Consider the following 12,750-nt stretch of genomic DNA (forward strand, 5'->3'; position numbering starts at 1 on the left):
GCACAGGTGGCACACACAAACACACACACACACACACACACACACACACACACACACACACACTCACACATGACGGTTCCCTCATTTTCAGCTTGCCAGTCCCTGCAAGACCACTTGTGCTGGGTGGCAGCTAAAATCAAAGCACTCATCCATCCTTGACCGCGGGGAGTGAAATGTTAAGCAGGGCGGAGTGAACTGGGCTGGAGTGCGTCCGCCGCGCTGGTGCGGGGAGTGACTGTGTCCTGTCAGCCTCTGGTTAGTGTTCTGTTCTAATCTGCTGGGCTCCCTTTGTGAACCTGTGGACGGTGCCATGTGAGAAACAAACGCTTCAGTAAAAAAAAAAAAAGAAAAAAGATGTTTTACTTAATATGTTATTTTAATTTACCTTTATATTTCTGTTTGTTTGTCTGTTTTGTTATCCAAGGGTTTAAAGTTCAAAGCTCATACTCTTATGTGGGGACCTGCCAACCTGCACTCCTTTTAAATGTGATGAAGTCTTTCTGTTGGTCCAAACCATGTGTGCCAAATTGTATGTATATTCTTCTGTCAATGCTTTGAATATTAACTGCATAAAAAATATGAAGACAATTCTGTTTTTTGGATGCATTTCCGTCAACCTTGAAGAAAAGTGAAAATACAAATGAGTTGTCACCATGTGTCAGATTTGTAATCCCAAATGCTCATGTGCTGACAGATTTTTTTGCCGCGGTTTACAAAACGTGTAACACAATTTGTAGTTTTTGATTGGTTGCAGTCGTGCTTTAGCATAGGCCTGCACTGTGCCTCTCTCCTTGCACACAGTTTACCTCAATCCGAGGCACCTCCCTCCGTATTTATATCCTTTTCACTGTGTTTTACCAGCTCTCACGTCATGTCGACCACAACAGGTTGAAGTGTTTACAACCATAATATTAGTATCGCAGTGAAAAGGGACTGGATATGGTGCATTTAAGGTTAAAAACGCCACCAAAAGACATAGATTCACTGAAATCTGCTAATTTCCTCCAAATCCAAAGCTCCATGGTATTCCTCTCTGTGGATTTCTATTCCTTTTCGTTTGTTTCCAAATGGATTGTGTAGCAATTGAGGGAGCAGATGTTTTCACACAGCTGTACAAGGATGCCAATACTGTTACACAGCTGCACAAAACCCCAGCTTATTGGCTGATAATAGCTCAGCTCTTGCCTGCCCCAGACGCAACATTTCCGTTTTACAGCTGATCCCAGTTCACTGAAGAATTATTAGAGACGTTCCTCTTTTCCTGTGGCCGGTGCTACATTTGCAGTCCAAAATTCCTCTCCATATCGCCTCCTTCTTTCTCCATACACAATCATGAGAAATTAAACATCAGTTTGACATTTGGAATTTGAAGTTACATGCATTCATCGGCATGTGGGAAACCTATTATAATCTTTCAACATTTTCCCCTTGGTTCTTTTGAGCTAAGATGCCTTTGAGATGGACTCAGTCAGTTGGGCGGGTGGCGGCAGCCCGAGAGCACTTTCACCACGGTGAAGCTGCAGTGTAAAGTCATTCCCGACATTTATGCAAACGTATGTCTTTGAGTTGCAAAAGCAACTCAGAGATGCACAGGAGAAAAACTGTTTCAAAGATAAAATAAACAAAGTGATAATTTTCTGAACATTTGCAGATTTGATATTATGAGTTAACACTTGTAGTTTTAGTTTTGAAAAACGCACAAAGACATTGAGCGTAGTATTGCCAATAGCTCTTCTTCCGTCTGTCTCAGCCTGTATAGCTGAAGTCCCTCACAGGCACCCACTATTCAGCACTGAGGGGAATTTCTTTCAGTTTTTATATGGTTTCTCAGGTCATTTGAAACATCACGTTTCTTCATGTAAGAAACTGAATTTTGCATTCAATAACACGTATACAACCCAATTGCGTTTCACTGAGTTCACTGCACAAACTGTCACACCATCCATGTTCCACGTACGCTTAATGTACTCCCAGTCAAAGGGCGAGGCTCTGACTTTGGGTTACATCCAAATTCAGAGCCTCTGCGTTCACTCATCCACACACCGAGAACCACATCTGCCTGCGGCTATTGTTTCCTTCGCAGTCATTTTCACATCACAGCAACATCGCAACAGAGAACCTAGGGAGAACAACCTGGCTGGGCTTGTCATGTCCAGTACTGGGAGGCGTGTTTAGTCGAACAGAAAATAAGGCACGTGTCTATGCACAGTTCACACCGTCTCCGATAGGTCAGTGGTCATGTGGTGCTAGGGAGGAGAATGCCCTTCCAGTCGTATCCACTGCCCACTGACTCCTTGTCCTCACCCTCAGAGCGGGCTCTTTCATGGCCAGCTGGTTCATCCATGATACACCTTAACCTATCTCTGGGAATGTTTCAGAAACTTACTACACACACCTGTTAGCTTTCAGTCACCACTGGTCATTTTCTACAAGGCATACCCAACAGGTTGGTTTCTAAGATAGTTCTCCTCTCTCTGTCCTTCCTTGTGTTGGTGATTTATTATTTTTTTTCCTGGTTACAATCACTCTTCTCGTCTCCACTTTGTTTTTTAAACCCTTTGAATTGATGCTGCTTCTGTGCTTGACTCTGGGTTTACTGCGTGGTGCCATGATGTCCACATGGCCTCTAGAGCTTGTAACGCTTCAGTGTGTAATGTTACCATATGCCTTACATGTTTTCCAGGACTAATAAAAAAAGCATAACAAAACGTCAGGGGATGTGATTTTATTTCCTTGTCCATTCTGGAAACTCTTTACAAATATAATCTACTCTCAATAATCCAAAAATATCTTTTTGTTATTCCTTCCTAAACTGCAGAATCCTTAAAACTACACAAGGCGGTCAAAAAAAGTGGATATCTGTACAGCATCCTTCACCTATTTTAACAAAATAAGGCTGAAAAAATAAGAACATGTTCAGCAATGCAATGTGAACTGTGGTTGGTCGCACTTGTCATTGACACACATTTTGAAAAATGGAAATCAAAATCATCTTGAAGAAAGCAATGGTGAGTCGGTAATGACATTGAAAAATCCCCCAAAACTGCAATGAGAGCTATAACTATTATCTGAAAAACAACAAAATAAAAATTGATACTAATCACCATACAAATACAGAGAAAATGGCTCCAACTCGATTCTTATAAAACTCTTATTTAAAAAAAAAAAAAAGAAATCCTCCTCAGATTGCTATTTATTCTTAAGATTTGGCTGGTGGCTCTCCAATCCCATTGGCGGTCAAGACTTCAGACAAGCGAGTCAAGTAAGTGGAATCTGGGTAACCGTTCCTGAGAGAGACAAAAAGAAAATAGTTCAGTGTGGATAAACGGACTAATGTGACCTCTACCTCTACAGCGACATTAGACACCCACAGTGGCCTCCCTCACCCTGATTTGCCTCCATGGAGCGTGGTCTTGTGTGGGATGCAGTCCCAGCAGACCCTGGCCTCTGTGTCTTTTCCCGTCACTGTGAAGGTGAGTCCCTGCCTGAATGCTTTTTGCAGCCTTGGCAACAGCTTACTCGTCTTCTCGTTGTTGGGAAGATAGGCTTCAAACAACCCTCCTTGAAATGGTTCACCGGGAGAAGGTTGATCCTCCTGATAAGACAGACAGTAAAGACCACTGTCACGAACACAATCTTTAGATATTCTCTTGCAGAAGCTTCAAGCAAAGTCTTGATATTAAAGCTCTATGTGATACCTCAGCACACACCATGCATCAAGAATGGCCACTTCCTATGCACAATGGCACAGTGTATTTTGTCGTACTCAATCATAGTTGTTAAGATAAATGCTTTTTGACATTGTATAAGAGTCTATTCTATTCTACTACAACACACAATAGTGCATCAGTAACATACACATAATTGACCTAGAACTATTTCTGTGAAAACTCTCAGGTGAAACGTTAAAATTATAATACGATAGTTTGTCGTCCTCTCCTAAATTAAGATTAATGGGCCTTCCAGTGCATATCAGATACAACAGTGATCAATGGGAACGTGTGTAAAATAAGCCCCTCACCCCTTGGATACCGTCCGGAATGCAGTAAGTGATCTTGATTGCAGAGTCGCTTTTGTGACCAGGGACACTGATGTCTAGTTTGGAGCATCTCATTTTGCCCTTCATGCCCCATGCCGTCGCCTCTGTCTCATGGCAAACACTGCAGTGGACATGCACAGTGTCGAGGCACTCTGGGCACATGGCAGCTCCACACTTTGTTTTCACCAACATCTCACTCGATCCACACACGCAGATGCCCCCCAGGCCTCCGGGACCGGGTTCCTCTGTTGTGTCCTGGATCTCTGCTCGTCTTCGCTGCATACTGTCCATGTGGGTCGAATGTATAGTTCCATCTTTCTTATGGAGGAGCATGTCTTCATCAGTCGGGGCTGTTGTTGACGTGACATCATTCACATGACTCGCACCATCAATTCCTGTTTCAGTGTGGCTGACAAATGACTCAGTCTTCTGTCCATCCATCTCCACTGTTTCACTGTGTTTAACAGTTTTCACTTTCTCTTTGATGACCGGGTCTTTCCTCCCTGACAGTGGGTGAATAGATCCATTCACAAGCTCTGTCTCATGGAAGTCCCTTCGCTGGTGTGTTCTCCTTTCCTGGCTACTATCAGTCCCATCGGCTTTCCTTGTTTGGCTCTTTAGCATCACCCGAGGGTTACTGTTACAGTGCAGGCTCGTACTTTGGTCCTCATTTCTTTGCAAACATGTGGTTGGACTCCATTCGGAGGTAGAAGGGCCAGAGAGGTCATGTTGTTCAGGAATTTGGGCCGGCTTTCCAATAAAAACCTCCCGCAGTGTAGCGCCTACCTGGGAACACAACACTTTCGGGCCGTAAATAAATAAGCCCTTATCTAAAATATGCATGGTAACTTTCTTGAACCGGTCTTGCACCTCCAAACAACAAGCCTGTAAGGTTTCATCTGCTCCAGTGATGCCCAGCTCTGACAGGCGCAGCTCGTGCACAGAGAAGTCTACACAAACCGAATCAACCAGTTTCTGTAAACCTAGCTGACATGAACTCACTTTGGATGAATTTGCTCCTCTTAAGGTGACGGTCAGATTGGAACTACCCTCTGAGCCACTCTCTTTCATCTGGACATCTGAAGTCAGGTCGTCCACTCGGGAGCTGTAGGCTTCTTTTATGTGCTTCCACATCACACTGTGAACTGTAATCTCTGCATTGTAGACTTCCCGCTTGTCCCTCCCTGTTTGGTGACTGAAGCTAGAGGACCTGCCCCTGTCTCTGAGTGTCAGCCTGGCGGAGTCGTCTTGACTCTTCTGACTCACAGCTTGGGCATTCTGTAGAGGTGTTCCTGAGAAACTCCTGGTTCGCTTCAAGGTAGATCCAGATCCAGCGGGTGGAAGCCAAGTACTTCCTGACGCACTGGACTGACTTGTGGTAATGGGAGATGTTAAACTTTTGGGCCGAGTATCAATTAAATGAGTTTTCGAGGAGGTTTTATTCTGCATCGCAGCTTTTGAAGGCAAAGCATCTCTACTCTTAAACAAGATGTCACCTCCAGTGTTTTGAGCTAACGCACTAGAGACTCTTTCATTAAAAATGCTTGCGGTTTCTGACAGTACATCATGACCTAATGCTGGCCCCGGGTGTGTTTGTCGAATGGGAGGCGAGAGCCCTCGTAAGGGGAAGTCAGTTGGTCGACTGCTTAATGAAGCAAGCCCTGAATCCTTAAACCGAGCAGCTAGTTTATACTTGCTGGATCCTTCAGCTCTCCTCTCATCCTCCTCTGATCTCAGCTGCTGATCTATCCTGTCACCCTGAGAATCGGCAGTGGAGTACAAGGTATGGGGGACTCTCTGCTCATGAGCACGAGTTGATGACCCAGAGTCATGTGGAGGATGTCTAAGAAGACTGGCTACATCCTCTTTTGCATCCCTCAGTTTAGCAGGGCCCAGGAGTAGTAACTGCTTTGCTTCAGACACATCACTACTGTTCCCAATGATGTAAATATTTTGTTCATCTTCATTCAGAAGAAGCTGAGGAAATCTGACACTTAAGGTGTCCATCACACTTTGCTGCCCCCCCTTGGGGAACAGGATACTCTTAGGGAGCTGGTCCCGGCGGATCTTGGTCTCGTTCTCCTCGTAAAGCCTACTTATGGCCTTTCTTGCCAACTTCAGGGACTCCTGATCCCGGCCACCCTCTCCCACTCCTGTTGATACCTGCAAAAACAGAGTAGTCAACCCCTGATTTGTCATATCCACTACATCAACCCCATACTGACTAAGGATGAGCTGGTAGTCCTTCCTGCAGTGTTTCTTGAGATACTGGAACATGTCTGCATCCACAATGAGTGAGAAGTCCTCCTCTGATGTAGTAGGATGTACAGGAAGCTGCAGAGCTGCACCCTCTGCCTGGCCAGTATCCTCCAAAACATAACCACCAGGTGACACCAGGTCTCTATGTGGGCTGAGATTGTACGCATCAGAGGGCCTGCCAATGTGAACGTTCTCTCGTGGTTCTCTTTGCTTATTAGGTTTCCTGCCCTGACCCTCTGACGCCTGAACATGAGGCTCCTGTGCTGCCTGAACGGACCTGGAGCCAATGGTTGCAGGTTGACCCGAGTCTTTGTTTTCGGCTGGTTGTGGGCCTTTAGGGTGGCCAAATAGTTGTGCCAAAGCAGCCTGGACATTGGAATAGGTGCCATTCAATGTGCACATTTTCTCAGGAGCATCGTAGTTTATCCGGATATCAGGGTGGCTCTTATGAAGGCTTGTGAGGGACATTATTCCCCCAGGAAGCTGGCTGTAGTCGACAGTTGCTGATAAACTTAAGATGACCTACGATGATAGAAGAAGAGAGACAACAAACACACAAGGATTTCACTGTCTACTCAGTGTTTGTTGACGTGTTTTCCAATATTCTGCTGAAGTATACCTTGTCTGGGTCCAGGCTTTCTCGGTGCTCAGTTACAATGACTTTATACTTCTTTTCATCCACTTCCAGAGTGTGCCGTCTGCGTTGGATAACACTCTGTGCCACTGTGTGAGAGGGGTCACCAGACAGAAATCAATCTCAGTCTGTAAAGCATCCTGACTGAGCCCTTTACCATTGGCTACTCCATTGACTTGCATGTCAAAGTTCCAGCTTAGAGTAAATCACTGGTCACAGCCAATGATTACTAATAATAATAATGACTAATTACTGCAACTGAAAGGTTGGTAAAGTTGTTGCTGTTGTATTGTGTGATATGGGGGGTAATGTAGTAAAATATCATAGTTCATAGTACGTGCACACATGCATGTCTCTATCATGGAATCAAGTAAGTAGCCAGAAAATTCCACCTCCCCTGCACTTCTTATGCACAGACATGCACACACGCTGACCCTACTAACCTCCACTGTCCTCGAAGGTGATGAGGGCAGAGACGGGCGTTGCCTTGACAAAGGTGACAGAGTTTATTTCCCCTCCTCCATTCCTGGCTCTCAGGAAGTGGATAAATAGCTTGTCTCTCAGCCTGTCATCCTCAATGTCAGCGGGCAGACCGCTCACCCTCACAGTCCTGCCATCTGCCATCTGCTGAGAGAAGGCAAATCACTGCTGTGAAGAATACGTATTTTAAGAGGGAAGGCAAGACGGCAACACCAAAATATCAGGATTCTGCAGAAGTGGTGGACATCAACAGGATGATGACAAAAAAAGCCAAAACACAACCCCTCTTTACAAAGCTGTCTATGTCAAAGTAGTGGCCAACCATCAGACCCCACCCTTGCAAATAAAAAAGGAGACATAGTTGATAATATAACACCCTCTATTGGGGTAACTAGGGGACTACATCAACATAACTAAAGAAATCTCCATTTCAAGGGCAATTGCTAGTGAGATTTTTGTTAAAATTGGGAGAAAATAACTATTATACATTTGGTCTATATTGTAAAACAAAAACATGTGTTGCCGTCAGTTAGTTCAAATCCCCTGGTGCAATATTAATATACATCTGAACATAACTATATAAATACATATCCGATTCTGACAGATTATGAAGTTAACGCCCCTTCCACATTTCCACCTAGTTTGCTGCTGCCGTGTTGGCAACTAATTGACAAAAAATAAACTGTTCAAAAAACTGCACATGCTATTTTTTACTAACTAATTACATGTCGCGTTTCACACACAAAGCCAATATATACACGTGTAATTGCAAAGTAACTATGTTGAAATCTACACTATTTTGGTCTGATTTGCAGCCATCCTGCAAAAAATTGCCAAAACATTGAGTGTTTATTGCGATAGGATGTCAAAATGCATGTATCTTGAGGCGAGCAGGAAAGCCACATTCGCAGAGCTCATGTCAAGGAAGTGGAGAGAAATCAGATAAATCTGCCTTTCGCTCTATCGACGATCGTCTGTTTGCACTTGACGCTGTGACTATCGGACACAAAGCATCTTGGATATCTTTAAGAGTCGCAACGTTTACTGACCTTACAGCTGTTTCGCCGTGGGTACTCACTATCGTTTACAGACCGTCACACTTTACAAGCCATCGAGGAAAGTGAAACTACAAACTAATGTGTGATCCGTCGTGTCCACGAGGGGGCGACCAAGTAGCGTCTCGTTGCAGATAACAAGTCGACCCGTATTTCACAGTCCTGTGTGTGTTTGTGCGTGCCACGGCTGAATGGATCAGTCCTCCTCCCTACAATTTACAATTTCACAAAATAACAAACATCAGAGAAAAGTATCTTCACGTTTTTGTGTTTTCTACTTTACAGATCATCGTTTGAGCGCTAAGATCTATGCCCTTTTGAGGGCACCTGATACCTCATTTGGGAATTACTGGATTAAATTACTTAGCTGTATATATAAAGAAGCAAGGCATTATTTATGACATTTCCAAATTGGTATTTGTTTTAAGATCCCCTAACAAACCAAAGGAACCCATTGAAAATAGTTATAAATACATAATGTGTCTAATGTGGCTGAGGTCAGCCTGACAGTTCAATTTAACTACACAAAATTAAACAATTATCTAGTTTACAAATATAATCATGTTATCCGGTATTGCAGTTGTGAAAAGAAACAGTAGGTGGCAGTAATGCATCATTACATCGAAAGCTTACACTTACACGGATCCAAAGAAGAAGCGATTTGTCTTTAGTCCAATCAGAGGCTACGTTACTACAGGCTGTGCGCATGCGCTGTGGGACAGATATTTCATGTGTTATACGTCGTGTCCGGTGGAGGTCATACGCATCTGAACAAAACCGAGGTGAGTGAAGAATGTGTGTTCGTGGTTGCCACACTTAAAAGGTTTAAATGTATGCATATCGATAATCAAAAAGACAATAGGAGACGTGTTATTCTGTACTCTATACATGACGTTATATCATGGTGTTGAAGCGTGCATGAGAGCAGCCCCTCCACAGCAGCCACAGATAACATGTGTACGCCGTCTGACACGCGCTTTATTTGAGTTGTAATCTGTTTAAAATGATAAACGTCATTTTTTACACGCGTTAAACTATTAAGATATAGTGCTCGCTTTACTCGGCTTAGCTTGGCATCCGTCTCGGTCTCTCTCCGTGGTCTCAGTACGCGGCTACGTGACATGTTAATGCTCGGGAGCTAAATTAGCTAACAGCCACAGCCTTGGCATCTCTCAACCCAAGGCCAAGGGTAACTATTACTGGATGGAAGGGATTTATACTGGTCTGATAAACATCGTCACAAACTGCAATGTCGGGTGTGTGTATTAATTGTATTAACCTCTTGTCTTATCTCCACTACTAGTGTCACTGCTGCCATGGCCAAGCTGTTCGAGTCTATTGGGAAGTTGGGACTGGCACTCGCCATTGGTGGAGGTGTTGTCAACTCTGCGCTTTTCAACGGTGAGTGCTTCTCAGTTGAACGCCTAACCAGTTTATTTAGATTTTGCCTTACTGGTCTGTGCAATCATGAGGTGTCTTAATACCGATACACATTTTTAACTGACTCACTGATTTATGTCTTTACAGGTGTTTTAAGATGTTAAACTAGTTGAGCTGAATCATCACATTTAACTGCAGCCTCAATTTAATAAAATATCATATGGTGGTCGAGAGTTAAAAACACTGCTCCTGAAGACATCAAAGCAAATTATTTGTCACATACACAATATTTCACTGTACGAAGTCTCATAAAAAACACTTTAATATGCTAAGTACAAGTTAATGAAGATAAAAGTAGACAACAAATAGTCTGCACTTGGAAGCAAAAAATGCCATGAATAAATATAACACATAGCAAGAAATTGACAATACATAATAAAAAAGTTAATTGCAAATTTTGAAATACCCAAAGTCTAAATCAACGTAGGTACAGAACTATTTCCATCAGTTTTATATTGTGTTTGTATTTGTGGTGTGTTTCTTACTGCTGAATTTGAGTTGTCAAATAATGTACCTCTGGTAATGTGTCTTTTTATGGACCCAATTACAGTCCTGTGGCAATGTGTAGATCTTTAGTCATATAATTTGCATGATTTTAACCAGTTAGTGCTTTATGTAAAACATTAGGAAAACACTGTATGAACTATAAACCTGCACAAATGGCAAATAAACTAACTATACTTCTTTCTGCAGTTGATGCAGGGCATCAGGCTGTGATCTTTGATAGGTTCACAGGTGTTAAAGATGCGGTAGTTGGTGAAGGTACCCACTTCCTCATTCCCTGGGTTCAGAAGCCTATCATCTTTGATTGTCGCTCCCGTCCACGGAACGTGCCTGTCATCACAGGCAGCAAAGGTACATTAATTATCTACTAAATCACTGTGATGTTGTCCTCAATTATTCTCATAACATTTAGTATTAATATTTCATTGAGTATTATTTGCAATATATTCACATAAAGAATTCCACCCACAGATCTGCAGAATGTAAACATCACATTGCGTATCCTCTTCCGGCCGGTGACCACTCAGCTGCCACGCATCTTCACCAGTATTGGTGAGGACTATGATGAGAGGGTGCTGCCATCTATCACCACAGAGGTCTTGAAGTCTGTAGTGGTGAGTATCAGTCAAAAATGATTACCAATAAAAAGGTGACCGTTTTTATTCCCCGTTGTGAGTCTGATGAACTGATTTCTCAAAATGTGACTCTTTTTTCCTTAGGCTCGGTTTGATGCTGGTGAGCTTATCACCCAGAGAGAGCTTGTTTCTCGGCAGGTCAGCGAGGACCTCACAGAAAGAGCCAACACCTTCGGCCTTATCTTGGATGATGTTTCATTGGTATGAAGCTGCTAGCAAATTTTGCAACAATGTTCATGTTATCTCTTCAAATTGGCTTTAACTTAGAGAAACAATTGTATTGTCTTTCAGACACACTTGACCTTTGGCAAGGAATTCACAGAGGCTGTTGAGATGAAACAGGTGGCCCAGCAGGAGGCTGAGAGGGCCCGCTTCGTTGTAGAAAAGGTAACATTTTAACTTGCAGGTCATCTCTGTAGTATTTGTACGTTCAGACATTTGTATGCAGTCTCTATGGAGAAAAGGCAGATGGTTGAATTCAAGTTATTGTGAATTAATGCCAGCTCACAAAATCTTGTAATCCTGTTTTAGGCAGAGCAACAGAAGCAGGCAGCCATCATCTCCGCAGAGGGAGATTCCCAGGCTGCTTTGCTAATCGCCAATTCTCTTATGGAGGCTGGTGATGGTCTGGTGGAGTTGCGTAAACTGGAGGCAGCTGAGGACATCGCCTTCCAGCTCTCCCGCTCCCGCAACATCACTTACCTGCCATCAGGACAGGGCACATTGCTCCAGTTGCCGCAGTGATGACATGTCCCCTTAAGTCCAACCCAATCTCGCTGTCATCAGTCGTTACAAGGGCCATGGAAGGGGTGGTTGGAGGATTCAGTAAAGAACTCTAGGCTTCACACACATTCCTCTCACTCTTTCTCTATCCAACTCTGGACTGGGCTCTGCTGAAAGCAGACTGGTGGGAGACAAAGTGAGAGGTCTGTGATGGATTCATTTATAAAATCCACCCAGGTGTAAAGAAGTGGAGGGTAATCTATCGTAATTGTTTTGCAAGAGATGACAATGCAGTTTATTAAATAAAGATGTGTCTGTGCTACATTGTTTCAGATCATAGCATCTGTGGAAATCAGAGGAGTGGTTTTACCATCTGATTCCTTGAAATGATAAGATGATAAATCGTGAATAATAAATGCAATTATGTTATCTGCATGAACTATTCATTGACATAACTTATTTTTGTTCTGATTTGCAAAAAGGTGTCTCTATAACTATATGCATATAGTCATCACAGTAGTTTTAGTTTGTGTGGAGAAAGTGTACGCAACATATTAAAGAATAGCTCGTTCGGCTTAATAATTTCTTCTTTCTACCTCCCCGTGGTCATACTTATTGTTCAAGACCTCAGAGGTATTTGTACATCATTCTCTATTGAGTGTAATAATCACCACAGGAGATAATTGCATCGCCATTAAAAAAAAATATGTAGGACATAAGCAAGTCAATTGCACAGTTCATTGTTGCCTTAACAATTGCTGTCTCGAAATTGATACAATAGTTTATCTGCTTTAGTTATTGCTTTGATAATCTAGTGAAAGTTTTTAAACTGTCTGTTTGGGAAGAAATTAAAACTTATAATGCAACATTGCATGGGGTTCTTGTAGGTATTTATTTGTATTTAGAGATAATAAAATATATTTTATTTTAGACAAAGGAATGTTTTAGTTCAATATTACTGCACTTTAGATTGAGATGTTA

The 12,750-nt window shown here is 42.8% G+C and overlaps 2 protein-coding genes across 2 annotated transcripts; one reads left to right on the plus strand and one right to left on the minus strand.

The window, feature by feature from the left end:
- Positions 1–2,717: 2,717 nt before the first annotated feature.
- Positions 2,718–8,533, minus strand: si:busm1-163l24.3 (uncharacterized). The gene is made up of 6 exons (XM_068577940.1): positions 8,462–8,533; positions 7,376–7,556; positions 6,918–7,021; positions 4,022–6,820; positions 3,387–3,595; positions 2,718–3,287 (listed from the first exon to the last, which is right to left on the minus strand). Exons 2-6 carry the CDS (start codon positions 7,554–7,556, stop codon positions 3,200–3,202), a joined length of 3,381 nt encoding a protein of 1,126 aa, XP_068434041.1. The 5' UTR covers positions 8,462–8,533; the 3' UTR covers positions 2,718–3,199.
- Positions 8,534–9,186: 653 nt separating this feature from the next.
- On the plus strand, positions 9,187–12,198 carry phb (prohibitin). The gene is made up of 7 exons (XM_068577971.1): positions 9,187–9,249; positions 9,771–9,868; positions 10,601–10,762; positions 10,883–11,025; positions 11,131–11,247; positions 11,338–11,433; positions 11,578–12,198. The coding sequence occupies exons 2-7, from the start codon at positions 9,784–9,786 to the stop codon at positions 11,788–11,790; spliced, it is 816 nt and encodes a 271-aa protein (XP_068434072.1). The 5' UTR covers positions 9,187–9,249; positions 9,771–9,783; the 3' UTR covers positions 11,791–12,198.
- The last annotated feature ends 552 nt before the right edge of the window (positions 12,199–12,750 follow it).

The sequence above is a fragment of the Clinocottus analis genome, unplaced genomic scaffold, assembly GCF_023055335.1.
Source record: "Clinocottus analis isolate CAN_PGR_092001 unplaced genomic scaffold, fCliAna1.0.p SCAF_16, whole genome shotgun sequence".
NCBI lineage: Eukaryota > Metazoa > Chordata > Actinopteri > Perciformes > Cottidae > Clinocottus > Clinocottus analis.